We start from the raw sequence: 18,785 nt of genomic DNA on the forward strand, positions 1-18,785 counted from the left end.
CTGCACAGAGAAACCATGATAACAGAAACAGCATCACGTCTCCTTCCGCTTAACTGCTTTGAATTTCATCTTCATTTTCAGAACTACTATCATGCAATTATGCTATAATCGTTTAAGTTGCCATATTTGTATGTTCAATTTACCACATTTTCATGTTCATGTTATGTTTAGAGACCCGGAAAATTCGCGGGTTCAATGACCTCCAGGATAGACTCCAATATCCTCTACACACTCGGGCAAATGCCAACTGTTCATTGGCTGCTGACTTGTGAGTCGTCTCGACTGGGTGGCCTGTGATTCGACACTTCTATGAGTGAGGGTCTCTAATTGGCCCTCAGTCCTCCAGATCAACAGAGAACCAATGGCAGAAGCAGCACTAAGGTATAATTATTTGAATTTTAGCATAACACGAAATCAACCCGCAAATTTTCCGTGTCTCTAGTTATGTTTTAGCGATGCTCTAAACTACAGAAAACTTGGAAGTGAGTTTATATTTCTGTACCCTGGAGGTAATGAACACCATTTCCATTTTTTTTTTTTTTAATGAAATGAGTTGACACTATGTTCATGATGTATATCATTCGCTCCATGTAGTGGTACAGAACAAACACTATGTTCAGTTATTATAAATAACAAAAATAGGCATGTCCCGTTTTTAATTTATCTCACCTCTGCCAAAAGTTCATAATGGCTGTCATAAATACTGGCATGTACCTACTTTGATCACTGGCATGACTGTACATTGCTTTACATTATATTAATAGTTTTACTACAAAAACTTATCTTAAAAAATATTAGATGGTAGTAAAGCTAGCCATGGCTAACTGTAGATGCAATCACAGTTTATAGGCAGCTGCTCTTCTGCACAAAACTCATAATTATTTTGACTCGCAGTTGACCCCGCTGCTCAAAGCTTACACGTATCATTACATCGCGGTCTATCGCAGCTCGCAAAAAATGTACCAACTCCACTATCTGCGTGCTAAGCCACACGGAAATGAATTTCAACACGCAGCTCGTGAACCCACACATCACGAACGCAACAACAGCCGACTTGCTTCTCGGCGACTCTCTCAGGTGACACTATGTCTGCCTTGCCATCTCGCTCGCAACTCCCCGCTCTTAGAGTACTCATTCCCTCGGGCGAACCACGCTCGTCCGGGGCGGGCCTAACGGCCGGACGCGTCTCATGTGCTCAGTTAACAGGGTTTTATTTAGAGTCCCGGAAATTTCGCGGATTCCTCTGGCCTCAGGATAGAATTAAAAGTTATAGGTGTGCTCGACCCATGCTTACTTTCCCATTGGTTGATTTCTTAGCGAGAACATTTTTATCCTTGTTATTTGGCACTACCTGATTCGCTTACTTCTCTCCTAGCTGGACATCGTTGGCTCACGGTCGTAGAGGGGCGTGTCCAGATAACTGTGGTCCAATCACGAACAAAGTGCGACAGTGTGGAGGTTTGTATTCTAGCTTGCGACTAAATGAATGCGCGAAAATTCAGTGGCTCTAGTTTTATTGTACGTGGAAAAATCTTGATATGCAATTGGAACAAAAAATTACGACAAAGAAAATAATAAATTTGCATAAAGCTAATATCTGCAATTAAAATATTTGAAATTCGTGAACTTTTTAGATAAACATTTCACAATAACATGATTAAAACAAGCATGAGAAAAATACACAATTAATTTACGATCTAGCAGACAGAGCTGTAATCTCACCGGCAGGCGACGAGTAGATGGCCGAGATGCCAGGCTGGATGAAAGGGATTCCCTGGGAGGTGATGAGGGCAAACTGCTGTCCTGCAGCTGCTGCGGCAGCCATGGCTGCGTTGAAGCTGGCTGCTGCCGACGAGTGGGGCGGGAACAACGACGGGTGGAGGACTCCGGGCGGGGGTAGAGACGGCGGCAGTTCCGCGTTGGGGCTGGCATGTTCGTACTGAGTTGAGCCAGCTGTGGACGCCACACCAATAAAGATGTCACTCTAACTTATTTTTGTGATGCCTCAAGTAAGCATAGGTTAACTACAGCAAAATTAAATAGCACATACATGCCCAATTTTCTGCTACATCTCTTTTGTGGCGGATTGAGTCAAAATATACGGATCACACACCAAAGTAAGAACTAGATGCTAAATTTAACAAATGTGCCTGCATTTGTATCTTAAGTAACTCTGGTAATAATTTTTTTTTAGTATAAAGAAATATTGATCGATAAATTTACATAAAAAACATTATATTAATATATTCCACCAAAACTGATTTATATATTTTCAGAAGTTTCCAACACAAAATTTAATGATTGTTGCTTCAACAAAACGTATACTTACCCAAATTGGCTGAGGAATCATTGCTCTCATCATTGTTGTTGTCTTCAGGTTCTTTCTTAAATGTCGGTGGACTAAGAGCACCACTGCTGTGTTTTACAATGTGAGGTCTCAGCTTGTCTAGCTCCGAGAAAGCCTGAAACAAAAGTGAGAATTTAAACTTTAGCATTCACATCCGGTACATAAATTAAATTGTAATAAGGCCTTTTTTTTTCTTCATATGCACAGAGAAAAACCTGTAAAATAATGACTTAGTATAAAAAAATTGTAACACTGTGTTAGCACAACGGTTCTGTCTTATGCCTACACAAATTCAGGCCATGTTTTTGTCCAGTAATATTAAGCACAAAGTAAGTTTGCTGATACTTGATGTCGATGTGTTATGACTGCCCCCAGAAGATCCCAGAAGATCCCAGAAGGCGGGAAGCTCTGCAAACCATGCAAGCACTGCACAACGACCGCAGGAAGAATGCTCCTGACACTGAGGGAGGTAAATAGGATGAGGTTAGTAGAAGGGGAGAGGGTAAATTACCTATTTAATGTTGGAGCACAGGTTGTTTAGTGTTTCAAAATGAAATGCTACATACTCAAAACCTATATTAATGCTTCATAATATGGCTGCTGTATGTAGCGTGTGGGAAGCTTCATGGGTGCCGTGCGAGTGGTAGCAGCAAAATGCCATGCTGTCACATGTTTGTTGGTTATATTTCTCAGGAAAAATGAACTAAGTAAACCCCCCATTTATCTTTGTTAATTGGGACCTAAGTACTGATGCCCAGATAATTGAAATTCTGTGGAAAAAAAAAACCTGGATGATCCATTTCAAGAGTTTGGATTGCACCAAATATTTGTCTTCAGTAGAATTCTGAACAAAGTGACATCTTTTGTGTACTGTGTCTAGGTTTAATGGAATATAAACAATACGGCACTGTGTTGCCACGCGGTCTTCCTCCGTCTGCTAAAGAGGCGGCAGTCCCCCCCCCCCCCCTTTCCTAGTATTTATTTTTCTATCCCTCAGCGGCATGTTATTCTTTCTTCTCAATTCCTTGTCCGTTCTTAAAAATAGCATGCTGAGAAACTAGTGCCAGGCTGGAGGATTATATAATTAGCACTTTAATACACAAATTCTCTGAGGCATGCTTTTCACATGCCTAACGCAGGAAAGTTACCATAAATCAAAGATGGATGCAGCAATTTGTGGACATCTTGCGGAGTCGTGGCTGCAGTGTTTGTTGTGAAATGTTGCAGTTACAAGCATGGGAAATAAATAGCACGAGAAAACAATATTGTTGGCGTCATGAAAACCTATTTTGATAGACACGTGAAGATTTCCTAAATCGATGTTTCTAGTTCATGGTCAGTTACAATGACCGAAGAGGGAAAGTTAAATCAACACTGCTCAAGATAAAATCGTACAAAACGTGCTCACACAAATTTTGGCTAGTTTTGTTTTTCCAGTACAGCCAGTCAAGCATCCCACCAGGTGCATGCTGGGCCAATGGACGGGCGGAAAGGAGTGTAACACACGTGAAAGAAACAAGATTGAGACTGGAGACGTGAAGGAACACTCAGGGTTTAAAGTGTGACAAATACGACAGCTGAGGGAGTGGAAGATAAGAAGGGTTGGACCAAACAGCTTTCTGACACAGTAACAGGGTGGTTAAGAATATAGAACTGCCAAGCGAAGAAGTGTGCCGGAGGGATGCCATCGTCTCTTTACAACTTCAGAATATAAAAAAATAATAATTAAACTTAGTCGAAGCTCGGATAACCCGAAAACCGGATAATCCGGGTCCGGATAGTTGAGAGTTTACTGTAATTTATTTCAGTGATGTAAAATAAAATGTATTTGCAGTGAAGTTTGATTACTGTCCCAGTAATTAATAAATGTTTGCTGAAGTAGTTCAGTATGCCAGGAATATGTAACACGTAGCTGGCCAAAAAAAAAAAAAATTATTTTAGTACATAACATGTTTGTGTAAATCTAGAACATAACTGCCATAGCCACCACTATGTTTCACATTAAAAAACAGGTGTTGACAACCTAAACAGTAAATATCATTGGTATAGTGAAACGGCATACAGTGAACTACTTTCAGAATTGTCCGAAAAATACACTGGTTCTTGAATTAGAATATATAAAAATAAGATTAACAGAATGTGCTACAAAAATTTGTTCTTGCTTTATTACCTGGTTGCATGCATTGCAGTGATAGTGCTCTTTCCTTTTCAGTTTGCAGAATGGTCGGCTGCAGGATTGCTCCCGGCCGTAGCAAATGTGTCGTTCCAGCATCATCCAGTCTGGTCGCGAAGACGAGTCGTGAGAAGCACGTGGCGGCTGTTGCAACAGGTGGCTCAGTGAATGTTGTTGTTGGTGCTGTTGTTGCTGTTGTTGCTGTTGTTGAAGTTGCATTTGTTGCTGTTGCTGATGATGCTTTTGCTGAACCTCTGTTTCAGGCTCCAGTTTTATCATGTCTGAAAAAATTAACGAACATGTTCATCCACCTAAAAATTTCAATGTTTTAAGGTTATAGTACCATACGTAGAGGCATGACGATTTCGCGAAAATATTTCGGGAATAGCTGAAAGTTAAAACACTGTAGCATCATCTGTGCTTCGTTGTTGGGTGAGTTTCTCCCAGGTACATATCAATTGTAACAACACCAATCACAGTGATTGAGTGCGGAAGCAAACGCGTCCTGAGTGGCTTGGTCAAATAAGGCATTGACTTCTCTCGCAGACGGCCGCCAATCACAAGGAAGAAACCACAGGTGTGGGTATACCTTGTTACAGTCTAATAAGTGTTCAGATCTTTTCGCGAAATCTGCATTACCCCTAACCATACGGTAAACATTTTTGTTTTCAAGACATTTTATAATTGATGGAACAAACAGAGGATGATTTTGTGTACCACAAAGAAGTTTCTTAAGTAGTATGAGAGCTCAAACTATGCAACTTAAAATCAAAGTGGTGTTGGTACTGTCTGCAGCGGTGCTTATGTAGTTCTTGACAGGCGACAGTGTTCTGACAGTAGCCCAGCCGGTCCAATTTGCACCTGTCAAGTTAACCAGACAAGCCTTGCTATACTTGGCCACATACTCAACGACCAATCACACATCTGCACACTGAGCTGATCGTGACTGACACTCCTGCAGTCAATGTAGTAATTTGCCAGTTGAAGTTGGCCACTTGCATTGCTAGTACCAGAACCGGTCATTAACATGTCCAGCAACATCTAGTGTGCTGATGCTTGAGTGATGCCCGACAAGACCCCAGAAGGCCAGGCGGGCACTGCACAATGACTGCAGGAAGTATGCTCCGGGTGCTGAGTGTGAGAGATGGCTGGGTAACGTTGACGGGGTAATGAATGCAGAAGCACATGTTGCAGAATACTACAAGGAGAAATAGCTCATATAAAAGGCATTGTTATGTGGCCAGACAGGAATGTTTCCCAAGGCTCACAGAGTGAGGGCTACAGGTTGAATGATTGCATCACGGACAAGTCGTGATATTTATCTTCCTTAATGGGTGCATGGCTAAAAGTAAGTTGAAAATGATTCAATACTTCATGATATTAGGATCATAAAAATGCCTGACAACAGTGATGAAAATACACACTGAAACTTCCCATTGTCAATACCCAAAATAGATCAAACTGGTGCTCAAATTAGAAAATAGCAGATAAAAAAATTTAGTATAAAGCGTAAAAATTGAAGTTATTAAAATTTTAGGTTAAATAAAAATTCTGGCAGATGGTTTTAAGCTGTAAAATTTTTAACTTGTGTAATTTTCTGCCTATATGTTTTTTTTATTATTATAAAACTTTGATTGCAATTAACATTCAAAAATCATAATAATACTGTAACTGTTATATGTAGTATTTTAATTAAACTATCCCCCTTGCAAATAATGTTGACAAGCAATTTTTTTAGCCATAAAAGCAAACTAATTTTTGTAAAAGAAAGGACCAAAATTAGCATATAAAACACACACAAATATTCAAATTTTTATATTTGACCTTTTTTTTTCAAATTGCATACTAAACTAAATTTTTTTAAAAAGTGCTGTTTTGTGTTCTTTGGAAGTTTGTTGAAATGGAGGTAGCCAACACCATGAGACCATTTTTTTTTGTGGATGTCGAAAATCAACACTAATCTATAAGAAGTTTACACAGTAAAACAAGTACAGATTAGATATTGTCAAAATACATACCAAACACATAGAGGATTGGTTTTCAGTGACATGCAAATGGTAGATAGTCTGCAATGGCTTATGTCCATAGTTTCTCAAAAGTTTCATATTTTTACTGCTCAACACACTAACCAAAACAGTGTTTTGACAGGTAATTATAGAATTACATAAGTACATGCATTTAAAATACAGGGTATGTAATTGCAAAATATTATATATTATTTATTTTACTAAAATAAAAAAATACCAAAAACTGTTGAGCTATTGCAGACCCTCCTTAAGTTAACAAATACCACTTAAAGTACAATAAGCAAAGAACTCTAAACATTTCTGTACACGTCTTTCTACAACTGAATGTATTTAATGCATGCATTCTAGCAGAAACACACAAACCCAGGCCGGAGAAGTACCAAATGTTAGAGTGACGAAGCAGGTGTGATGCGTTATTTGTCGGGCAACGGGAGGGGACCAGGAACACGTGGGAGCACAGCAGCACAGGAGAAGTGGTTCATTTTCCCCTAGAAACCTACCTGGGTTCGGCCTCAGATCCCCCGCTGTGTCATCACTTCGTGTGGGGGATGGAGGGGAGGGAGACGTGCCCCGGGACGACTTGGGAACCCCCCCTTTCCCCATGCTCTGGGGGCCTGGACCACACGAAAACGCAGACAGTGGATAAAAAGTTCCGGAAGCCTTCACCACTATGAGAAAACCAAAACCAATCATAACAAAACACAGTGCGTACACACTCGGTCTACCTGCACCAATACCCTAGACATCAGAAGCACAATAACGATAACTTTTTAACATTTTCAAAACTAAATAATGTCTCAAGATACTTAGAACAGAAGCTAGATTGTGCTATAAACCTATAACTAATAGTTTTCTGCTGTTTTACTCACAAGTATAACAGCAAATGTTTGTAAAATTTAAAGACCGCATACAGATCCATGCACAATTGATGTACTAATGAATGGAAACTATAAACATGAACCATTTCAAATATTTTGTTTAGCTACAATAACACTTTAAAATACATTATAAATGATTTAAATATAAATGCTGTTCATACTATCTTGAACAAACAATACACAAGAACATCTCCAATAAAGATCATAAGAGTGTGTCATTGCAAAAGTTACAATAAAGATTTTTTTTAAACATTTTTGCATAAATGTACTACCAAATACTGTATCTCTTATTTTATAATGTTTCAGGATGTAAAAAGGTTTTAAAAGTATTGTTCTGAAGTCATTATTTACAGAAGAATGACAGTGCAGAATATAGACACTAAGTACCCTGTTTTATCGCATAATCGTCACACCCATATTTTATGGTGCCAAAATTTGGATAAAAAAACTCACGCGTAAACGTCGCTTGATGTCTTTGGTCCTGCTATTAGATCCCGAGCGCTTTGTGTATTTATTTATTTATTATTTATTTATTACAGTTGTGACATATCTTTTCCGTATAAAACAATGTATTTTAAAGTAGAAATCTAATATTCATTTGAACATTACCACTTACTTATTAACGGAAATACGAAGTTGTCTGACGTGTAAATTTTCTTTTAAAGATGTTTTTAAACGTTATAACCACTATCTGTTTGTCTGCGTCGCCGCGGTGTACAGCTTATAAAAATGTAGCCAGCGTTAGTTGGCATCATTCATGTTTGGTTATGTTGTTTCCCATATAGAGCGGGTGCATGTAGTCGAATATTGATATCTCGCCGATTCATGCAACGCGCGCTCTGTGTCAAGTGCCGAATTAACTACATTTGATAGCCTGCACTCTTTTGTGGTAAGTGTGTACTACGATGATAGTTACACGTTAGTTCACGTCACAGATTTTGTTTTTTCTATATAAAGTTGAAGAAAGGTTTCTGTTGCATGACTTATTAATATAAATTGTTTGGCGTACTCTTGTATACTCCACTTTTTTTTTTTTTTTTTTTTAAATAAACGTACTTTCCATGAACGGGTTTTGTTTTTATGAATAACTTTACCTAACACCCCTTCTTTTCAAACTTGATTTTAATATGAAATGTGCGACAATTATGCGAGAAAACACGGTAAACTTAATAAACTTTGCATTACCTAATTTGTATTAATACTATCACTGGCAGAAAAATAAAGTTATAATGTTCAGTGTTTGTGGGTGTGGATATAGGATATGCTTAAAATTTTCACAGTGGATACTATAAAGCTGTTTACATTATTTACAACTAGCTTTAAAATAGGTACACAATGATAAACCATCAATCCTACAACCTATGAAACTTTTATGTAACTTTTTGTCTTTGACTTTTAGTCTTGTCTACCTTCTCATATTCTAACACACTTAACCATTTTTTTTTTAAATATCTTCATCATTCTTTATAATAGTAGGTAAAAAAAAAGTAATATGAGTTGTGCTGTCTTATAACTCCTGAGCTTTTTTTTCTATTCCATTTCCAGTCCATAAGTTCCGCATTGCAGCATGAAACCTCACCAAAGCCCGATTAAAAACACTCCCTGGTAATTGCGGCATGCCACATTAAAAGATACTAAAACGAGAAGCCATTTATGCCAGCATAATGCAAGTTTATAACCTAAATTTAAAAAAAATGTAGTGCTATTTTAACGTTTCACCACAAAAAATGTGAAAACTGCAAACACATGCTAGACACATGTTCAATACTTTGTAGGGATTTTGTGGTACTATCAATGCAGTGTGTGGGCTAAACTGAAGTGGAAACTTAAACATTACTAGTGGTTCCATCAAAATCAAGACAGTTGCTATTTATGACACTAATGGATAGAGTACTGAAAAATGTCAGAATTGTGTATTATTTTTAACATGGCAGTAACCAATTTCAAATTATTTTTATTGTTAAGATGAAACATTAATGTGACGGTGAAATCCTGCAAAGGCCTGAGCTTTCGCATTCAGGTGTGATTGGTTTTGTTGGGGAAAGTATTTTATTTAAGTGATCATTTTCCTGCCCTCTCTTTGGTCAAGAAATCATTTAACGTTGACATGGTCCCGGGCTGCGCCCTTCTAAGCCCGATGTGCCCCCACCTCCCTCCTTCCACCCCCACCCTCTACGCCCGCCCGCCAGTGTGACGTCAGTGCTCCGCTGAGGTTTTCAGTGTTACAGGGGGAAACGGGCCTCGCCACACATGGGCTACGTCAAGGCCTTGGGAACAGAGTAGCCGGGTCCACATGCCCGTTATACATGTGGTGGCGCCCTAAACCTCGACAGACACGTCAACCCCCATTGCGGTAGCAACACGGCGGAAACATACGCTGCCCTGCCGGTGTTTGCGGACTGTTCAGGCTGCGGCAGTCTTGACTCGCCCCAGCGGGCTGAGTTTGTACGTTGTGATGGATGGTGATCGATATTCTCCACGTGTTTGCAGTGCACACTTCGCACTGACTGAGTTAAAACTCTGCTGTGAACTGTGTACCGCTTACAATATGCTCACCACTAACCTCAACCATGATTTGTGATGTCAGAAAGAAACTACTAATTTCTGAGCACGTAACTACACTGATTTGTACTGCATTCAAAACAATATTAAAAAAGGGGGGTGTTACCTGTAAAGTTGGTTTACGGACGATAATTTTACGTGATAATGTCATAAGAAAACAGTGATGAAAAATTGCATACCTACTTTTTATTTTTCAATTATTTTTTACAGTTATTGCAAATTTAATTTAAATAATTTGTTTAAATATAATCACGAACAATTAGTTGTAGAAATAAACTGAAATCAAATCAATGTCAATAAATTGTTAATTTGAAATAACGAAATTGGACAAATAAATAAAAATTTTTAAATTGCTGCTTTATAAAAGCCCGCCGTAACCTGTTTGATATTATAGAAGATTTTCTCGCATGGCGGTTGGCCAGTTCTTGCACCCTCGTCTCAGGCGGAACGTGACAATGAGTCATGCTTTTTCGTGCCTGCAGCCGGCGTTCATCGATTTATAAGACGTTATCACGTCAGAAATAGAGGTTATAAAGTAACAGTTCTAACATACTATGTTGGTAATAATTTAGCTCCTGCTTTTACTCAATTCACACCATTTTAGTAAAAGATTTTTGTGACAGTGTTATGGTATAATTGGAGTACACTATAAATGAACCACACGTTCAGAATTATGGCCATCCTGGATTATCGAACTACAATATAGTTTTAACAGGAATACCCAAGAAAATTTACTATACAGTACAATAGAATTAAAACAAGTTTTAATAGGCTGTTCTACAGAAAGACTAAATACAGATGAGCATCACTCTTCTGCAAAACATCATTACTGATATAAACCAGTGACATGTGAGATGTAACCAGCTATAAAAACAGAAAACACTAAACTGAAATGAAAACTGGCAGAAACAATACACTCAGAGTGAACTAAAAATGCCAGCAGCCAAGTCAACAGCTAGATCTACCAGGATTACAGAATGTACATAACCATAGAGATTACAAACTACATACAGCACAAGCCATGCATTGATTGTTCAAGCCATAGAAGACAACATATGCACAAAAACACAACCTAAAATTATGCCCAAACAAATAATTTACAATGGAGATTTATGCTACAAGTTTCATTTTGTATGGATATTTATTTTTACTCATATATGTAAGATAATCTACTGAAATTAAATATGGATTTTGTGGGATTTCATAAATTTTAATACCTACATAAACTAACAAAAAGTTTTGTAAGTATTATTAAAATACTTATTAAGTTGTGTGTACCAAATTTATGCAAAACATTTTTATACTCAGCGTCCAAGCTACATGAATCCTGCAACCTCACCTGATCGAATACTTTTGAAATGGGAAAATTTATAATTTAACATGCTGTTATGCTCATTTCAATGTGTATTAAAAGGTTCTGTACCTACTTTAAAGAAATAGACACTGATATTTATAGTTAGCACATTTATAACTTCATCTGTAGTATTTTAAAAACATAGCATACGTAGCTAAAATGTTTTGGTGTTAGGAAAAAACATTTCTTTAGACATTTGAAAAAGAAGTACATTTAGTTACGCATGCATAGGGACATAATTCACACATGCAATTATGCACATTCATACACTGTATGGAGGATTTGGTGGTATTTTTATGACAGCAGATGCTGCCAATGGTATTCGAACCAGCATGCAAAACCATTTAGAATTTTCCAATTCATTGCAAAAACTATGAACACAACACAGAAAAATATAAGTAAATAATGACAACTGAACACCAAAAAAAATGCAACAGGAAAACAATGTTATTAATGCTCAAGCACAAAATTGTTACCTTATAAAGGAAAAAAATACAAAATTGTTAGCTCAGCGGGGAAAATATTTTTATCCCATTATGTATATACACTGGGATTATAAAACTGTATTATAATAAATTATATGAATACAAATTATTTAAATAGTTTTATAATAAAAACTATTTTTTTTTATTTGCCAGTTACTGCAACATTAATCACACTTTCTGTTTAACTTCTACATCTTGTAGAATCTTGTATTTATACTTTAATAGAGTAAGCAACAATATTGTTCGTCACATCAAAGACTGAATAACTGAGTCTTTAAAGAAAATATTTTAGTTGTATAGAACTGTGTATTGAAGAAAATAAGCCATTGAACATTAGCCATGGAAGTTTGACGTAGGCCTCTTGCGCTAGCGCTGAGTGCTGGTTTTGCCTCGTGGTGCTTCTGCGATTGTCTGAGACTCGTTCCCTTCTCCTGGCTCATTTCGGGGACGCACCACAACGCCGAACGTACAATAACGCCGAAAACCATAACGTCGAATGCCAAATTGACTACAACGCCGAAATACATTAACGCCGAAAAATGTCATTGCAGGACTGCCACAAAGGTTAGGTTAGGTTAGGTTAGGTTAGGTGAGGTTAGGTTAGGTTAGGTTAGGCTAGCTTAGGTTAGGTTAGGTTGTGGTATTTCGGCATTAAGATACATTTAAGAAACACACACAAATTCATTCAGTTGTTTTTCATTTTGCTCCTGTGACCCCCCCCTCCCCGCAGCAACATTTTTCGGCATTACTGTATTTCAGCGTTGTGGTACACGGCAGTTTTCTAGCTGTCGTCATTGTGGTCAATTTGGCATTCGGCGTTGTGGTAACGACCCGCTCCTTCCCCCCCCCCCCTAATCCATCAAAATTGCCTGTGTTTTGCTTGTATTGCCCTGCCCTGGAGTAGGGATAGTTATGTGCTTGCACAATTTGTTTACAGTTCTGTTAGCATTTAATCGGGCGCAACGCTTATCTCGTCCTTGTTCGTAAGCTGGAACTCTCCGAGGAGTTTAGTTACTGTGTGAAAAGTAGGGCAAGGTCTGATCACGAGCACATGTTGATGTTTTTATTGTTATATATGTACACTGTATCTGGTGGCAATGCCATTTCACGTTGATTTTTATTTTTAAATGTTAAATTCTATTTCTGAGGCCACCTTCTAAATTTTATTTGGAGTTCTTGCTTTTTTCATTTTATTTTCTAGCTTTTTTTGACTGGCACCATGATCAGATTCTCAAACCTTGCACAGGTCTGAATTCTTGAGCATGCTATTAAGGGCATTGGGGTTTTACAGAATTTTCTGTAATACGGGACTAACTTTTGTGGTTAATATCACTGACTTAGTTCGGAAGGCCTTGCATCTGCCTTAATTACTTATACTTCTCACTGGGTATTAGGGCAGTATAATCATGCGTGTTTGCTAGTCCTTGAATGTTTTCTAGTCATTTTGTTAAGTTGAATGGTTGCTAGTTTTATAATATTTAATCCCTTGTTTGTATAAAATTTTAACATAATCATTATTTCACATGATTTCCTTTTGTGTTATCGTGTACTTTAGTAGACCCGTATACACACAGTTGTTCTCATAATCTTTGACACGTGTGGATTTTCAGCTTAAGAGTTTAAGGTATAAAATAATACTACAAAGTTTACTCCCTAACTTTTAAATCATTGCTGTTAATAAAAGTTCATGTACCTGGAGTTCACTGTTAATAAATTTTCACGCTAGATTGCTTTCCAGTATGCCTACCAGAAGGGATTATTCAGGTTCGTTTGCTATGTGCTTGTGTCTGGATCAGCAAGCTTGGAACTTATGCTGATGAGACATGATCACCATACTCTAAATACATACCGGTAGTGTATTTTTTCAAGGATATTGTGTCTACTGCCCAAAATCAAATAGGGTAGTAATATGTACTTTGATTTTTGAACTTCACACCACATAATGTTACACAATCTTAACAAAAGAAGAGATGAAATGTGCATATTTACAATGAAATGTTGACTTAGTCTACATCATCACAGTCTATGTTCTTCAATTTACCTGTAGTTTTGTTTGCTGAAGGGTCTGGAGACACTGAGAGCATAACAGACTGGTGTCTCAACTGTCCTGGTGGTGAACCAGCATTGGGTGAAACCGGTTTTGAAGACGCTTCTGATGTTTCTGTCTTCATGTTAACAGGCAAGCATTCTGGAATATAAACAGTTAACAGAATGTTTCAGAACTGTTAATGGCTTATTTAGCTGGATATAAATAAGAGCTAGGCTGATTAGGTACCTACTTAGGGCCGGTTTCACCAAAGTAGTTTAAGCAAATTAATCTCGATTAGTTTCAATATAAACTCGTTTAGTCGATTGTGCGTTTCACCACATGCGTAATCTCGATTTTCCAGAGTAAAGCGAGATTTTATATTAACTGGCCAAGTTCTTCCAGTTTGCGCAGCTAATCTCGCTTAACATATGTAAACAAATGGTTTGAGCAGCTTACAATGTTATATTTGAAGAAGATTCGGATGGAGATGATTTTATTCCCTTGCGTCGACCTCGTACAATTCGCGAAAGGAGTAATTATTTTGAAAACTATGATGAAGTGGACTTCAGAACCCATTTCCGTCTGTCGAAACAGTCTGCACATAGACTGATCTAACAAAACTGACTTCTCATGTGGCGAAATATTTCCACTTATTTGTCGCTTTTCTTTAATTACAGCTGAAACTGCACCATTGCCAATCATGTTTATATGCGATATGACAATTTCCACGATATTACTAATTTTTTAAAATAATAAAGTTTTTTTTTAGGTTAATGTGGCCACCATAAATTACGCTCGGCCAAAAGCTGCATCTACAAGAGGGGAAAAAATACATATTCGGGTATCTCCGACAGATATTCGGGTATATTAGCTAGGTAATGGGTGTTTTTATGTGGAAGGCATTTATAAATCGAGTTTTAGAAATCTCAATTAATTTAAACTTGTGTAACGATGGTGAAACACACGTCGGAATTAAACTTACGATTATACTTAATCTAGTTTTGTAAATCTCGTTTTGTAACAAAATTAAACCTGCTTGGTGAAACCGGCCCTTAGCCAACAATACATAATAAACTTTAGTAACAAAATTTGTCAATTTTATTAGCATATTAGTGTTTTTTTTTTCATTAATATTGTATTGCTTTGGTTTTCTATATACACACTTAAAATATTCCAAAAAATATGGGAAAATATGTGACTTCTATAGATTCACTAGATTTTTGCCTCTTGTCTAGCATAAGACTGGATAGAGGATAATGCTGCATTATTGAGGAGGATGAGACTTGTAGACATTTTAAGAGAATGAACGAAATTAAAAATGTAACATTAGTGCCATGCACAATATTTTTCAAGAAAAAAGATTAAAGAATTCTTTAAAAAATGCATTTTTCAGTAGTAATGTTGTTAAATTATGTTGAAAAGAACTAATTTTAAAATCTGAATGGTTTCTTAAACAAATTCCCTAGTCAGGAGGGCTAGCAAGTCTAAGGAGGTAATTCTGAAGAAAACCTTTTTTTCCATGAAATATTAAAGGTTCAACTTTTTTTTTTTAAATTTCCTGACATGTTTTAGAATCCTTCTCTAAGATGGCATTGTGATACTTTAAGTGGTTTACTGTTTTGAGTGGTTAGGTTAGGAACATTAAAAATAGCTTTAAATTGTGAGAACAGTTGTTTAGGTAGGTAAAGCGACATTAATAATTCTGTGAAATCTTGTTAGTTAGGAACTACAAACTAAAAATTTAGGTATTGTAACCTACCTAACTGTCTTTACTATTTTATAGTTCACACTATTTTTAATTATGTTAAATGTAGCTAACCTAACCAAAAATCCTAACTATTCTAAAGAATTTGAAATGTAGCCACCCTAACCCAAATGACCATACTCACCATTTGTAACGAAGTCAACCCAACCTAACCACTCATTGAAACTATGTAGGACCTACTGTTAAATACTTGTGGCACAATGCTCTCTGAAAAAATAATTTGAAAATATGTCAAAAATTTAAATAGATTGGGATTTTTTTTTTACTAGAAAAGACTGTCTCCTTCACGATTTCCATCTAGAGATATTTTAGGGTTAAAACCATTTAGAATGAGAAAAACGTTAAAATTATTATCAATAATTTCTAATTTTAAATTTCAAAACCACATATTTTTCCTTGATGTCAAATTCCTTCAAGACTATTGAGTTTTCCAGAATCCAGTACGAATAAAATACTAAATTTCAACAGGAATCACAAATAGGTACAATTTATACTTGTATTTTACTTATTCAGTTGAAACAAATGACTAACGACTAACTCATTGAAGACAAATGTGAAATTTAATATTATGCTAGTGATACATTAGCATGATCATCAGCAACATAAAATTATTCTCTAAAATTTCTACAATTACTTGAGCTCAACTTGTTTTTTAAGGACTCAACTAAAACATTATCAAGTGTGGACTAGACGGTATTACCACTGAACTTGGCTCAACTCGACCCAAAAATTTGCAGACTCTATCTAATATTTATTTATAGGTTGTAAGTATACATTAATATTTTATATCTGAACATAATTGTAAAAACTAGCAATTAATGACAATGCTCTGTCAAAAACAAATTTAAACTCTGTTATCAGTGTTGCAAATGTCAATAAATTTTATTAATTCTTAATATTTTTACAATTTTTTATAATTTAGAATGATTTTGCAAAGATACTTTTAGGTGTACATTCAGCACTGTTTTTCAGTGATTTAAATAGGCCTACTCATTTTAATTAAAAAGATTTAAGTAATAAATAAATACACTCTAAATTACTATGTTGGGTTTTGTTAACTGACAAGTTCTAAGGTTCAATAACATGTACCTCCCAAATCTTACTCATATTACCAAATAAAACTACAAATGTTATTTACTGGAATACTTTCAGCAGCAAAAAATTGCTTTTAACTGTAACCTCTTAGCATAGTTAAATCTACTGGGCTCAATGAATAAATTTAATTAACACATTTTAATGCCCAAAGATATATTTATACTGTTTTTCTCACCTTTATTCATGAAAAAGAAAATGTTTTCACTCTGTGTAAACACTAACATTTATAATGTTTCAGTCACCTAGTAAAATGCTTTGCATACAACCAACCTTGTTCTTGCATTTTCAAGTTTTGCACGGGAGGAGAACTGCAAATGCTCCGTTTAGCAACAGCCATTTCCGGCATCATTTCTTCATTGTCTTCTGTTCTGTGTTTCTGTTGGTGCAATGCCATGGTCGAGTAGCGGACAAACGAGTAGCCACATCCCGGACGCACACAGTGGAAATGTCGGTTGACTTTATTGCTGTAAATTTAAATATAATGCAATGCCTTTCCACAGCACATTCTAGAGGCAAGTCATGTAAAGAATTATAAACGCTTACAGGTTGTGTAGTATCTAATTCATGAGTAAAATTAATGAACATATGGCTGATTCTGCTTTCCCTGCCTAATATTTTCCAAAGCCAGATGGCAGGAATTTGGATGTGGTTCACTGTTCAAAGTAAGTTTTATGTAAGGTACGTCTAAAGATTCAAAAGTCACACCACACATTATCAACACAGCCTTTTATAAGATTTTCAATGGATGATCTCACCCTTACAAATAACACAGTGGTTGGTGCAAATATATTCAACTGAATCCATAACATGCTGCAACTTACTGGAACAATAACGTAACGAAACAATTCTATGTGACGTTAAGTAGAAAATTATAACTCAATGGGATTTAGGTCAGGCAATTGCGAGAGCCATTTCCAGGGTATGCCGTGTTTAGAATCATGTCAGTCTGTTCTGCAAAAGATATGCCATTTCACTGCACACACTTTTAAGTCGAGAACTACAACATTCACCAATTTACATCTTTAACAAATTGTATAGGTTGGCCCTTTGGTGAGGAATAGTTAAGCATCCCCAGCTTCCAGTGTGAATGTTAAGTCTGCAGTAGGCAGGACCCTATCTTTGGAAGGCAATTACTCGAAAAGGGAGAGTAAACTGCCGCAAGTTTGGAAAGTTTTATTACTCATATATTACATGCCACACAACCTGTAAGTACTAATGTATTTTAAAGTCTCTACATAGAGTCAAAAAGCAATAATCTCAAACCAACTAAAAAAAAAAGGGTTGTCTGTAAAGTCAGTTTACGGACGATAATTTTACGTGATAATGTCATAAGAAAACATTGACGAAAAATAGCATACTTTTTAATTTTCAAATATTATTTACAGTTTTTGCAAATTTAATTTAAATAATTTGTTTAAATATAATCACGAACAATTAGTTAAAAAGCCCGCCTAAACCTGTTTGATATTATAGAAGATTTTCTCGCACGGTAGTTGGCCGGTTCTTGCATGCTCGGCTCAGGTGGAACGTGACAATTTTCCGTGCGTGCAGCCGGCGTTCATCAATTTGTAAGACGTTATCACTTCAATAATAAAAAAAATTAATTAAGCATTACTGATCTTAATAATGATCTCCATCCTTGCTGCAACTTATAGAGAACTGCGTAATCTGGTATTTATTTCAAAATCAACTTGTAATCAATGTGTGTTGTTTAATATAGTTATTCTAACACTTGTCCGAAAAAATCATTTATTTCTTCACAGCTGTTACAAATATCAGATTATTGATACATAACTGTAAGTAACAATATGACAAATCTTGGGGTAAATATTTATGGCTTGGTGCGCCAAAATTTTTGTGTGTACAATTTAATATGTATGAATTAAAGCAAAAAATTGATAAATCCAAAATATCTGGGATCAACCCTCTTTAAGTAAATACTTAACAGGAGAGTCAGCTCTATTGTTCATTTATGTGGCTAACTTGTTATCTTACGCACTAGCAGGGTTTGCTGTCTGGTACTTAACTTTAGCATATTATTTATTTACTGTTGAGAGTGTCAGAGAAATG

At 36.3% G+C, this 18,785-nt stretch overlaps 1 protein-coding gene across 4 annotated transcripts in view; it reads right to left on the minus strand.

Annotated features, from left to right (window-relative positions):
• The window catches only part of LOC134529836 (zinc finger protein castor homolog 1), a 141,021-nt gene that overhangs the window by 14,433 nt on the left and 107,803 nt on the right, over positions 1 to 18,785 (minus strand). For 2 of the 4 annotated variants that reach the window (XM_063364329.1, XM_063364328.1), the window contains 6 exons: positions 16,986 to 17,179; positions 13,868 to 14,014; positions 7,048 to 7,215; positions 4,518 to 4,801; positions 2,330 to 2,462; positions 1,723 to 1,953 (listed from right to left, as the gene is read on the minus strand). In XM_063364329.1, the coding sequence (XP_063220399.1) occupies positions 1,723 to 1,953; positions 2,330 to 2,462; positions 4,518 to 4,801; positions 7,048 to 7,215; positions 13,868 to 14,014; positions 16,986 to 17,179 (1,157 nt within the window). The remainder of the gene's footprint in view (positions 1 to 1,722; positions 1,954 to 2,329; positions 2,463 to 4,517; positions 4,802 to 7,047; positions 7,216 to 13,867; positions 14,015 to 16,985; positions 17,180 to 18,785) is intronic. The other 2 variants (XM_063364330.1, XM_063364332.1) reach the window with 2 other exon arrangements.

Source organism: Bacillus rossius, chromosome 2 (genome assembly GCF_032445375.1).
Source record: "Bacillus rossius redtenbacheri isolate Brsri chromosome 2, Brsri_v3, whole genome shotgun sequence".
Lineage (NCBI taxonomy): Eukaryota > Metazoa > Arthropoda > Insecta > Phasmatodea > Bacillidae > Bacillus > Bacillus rossius.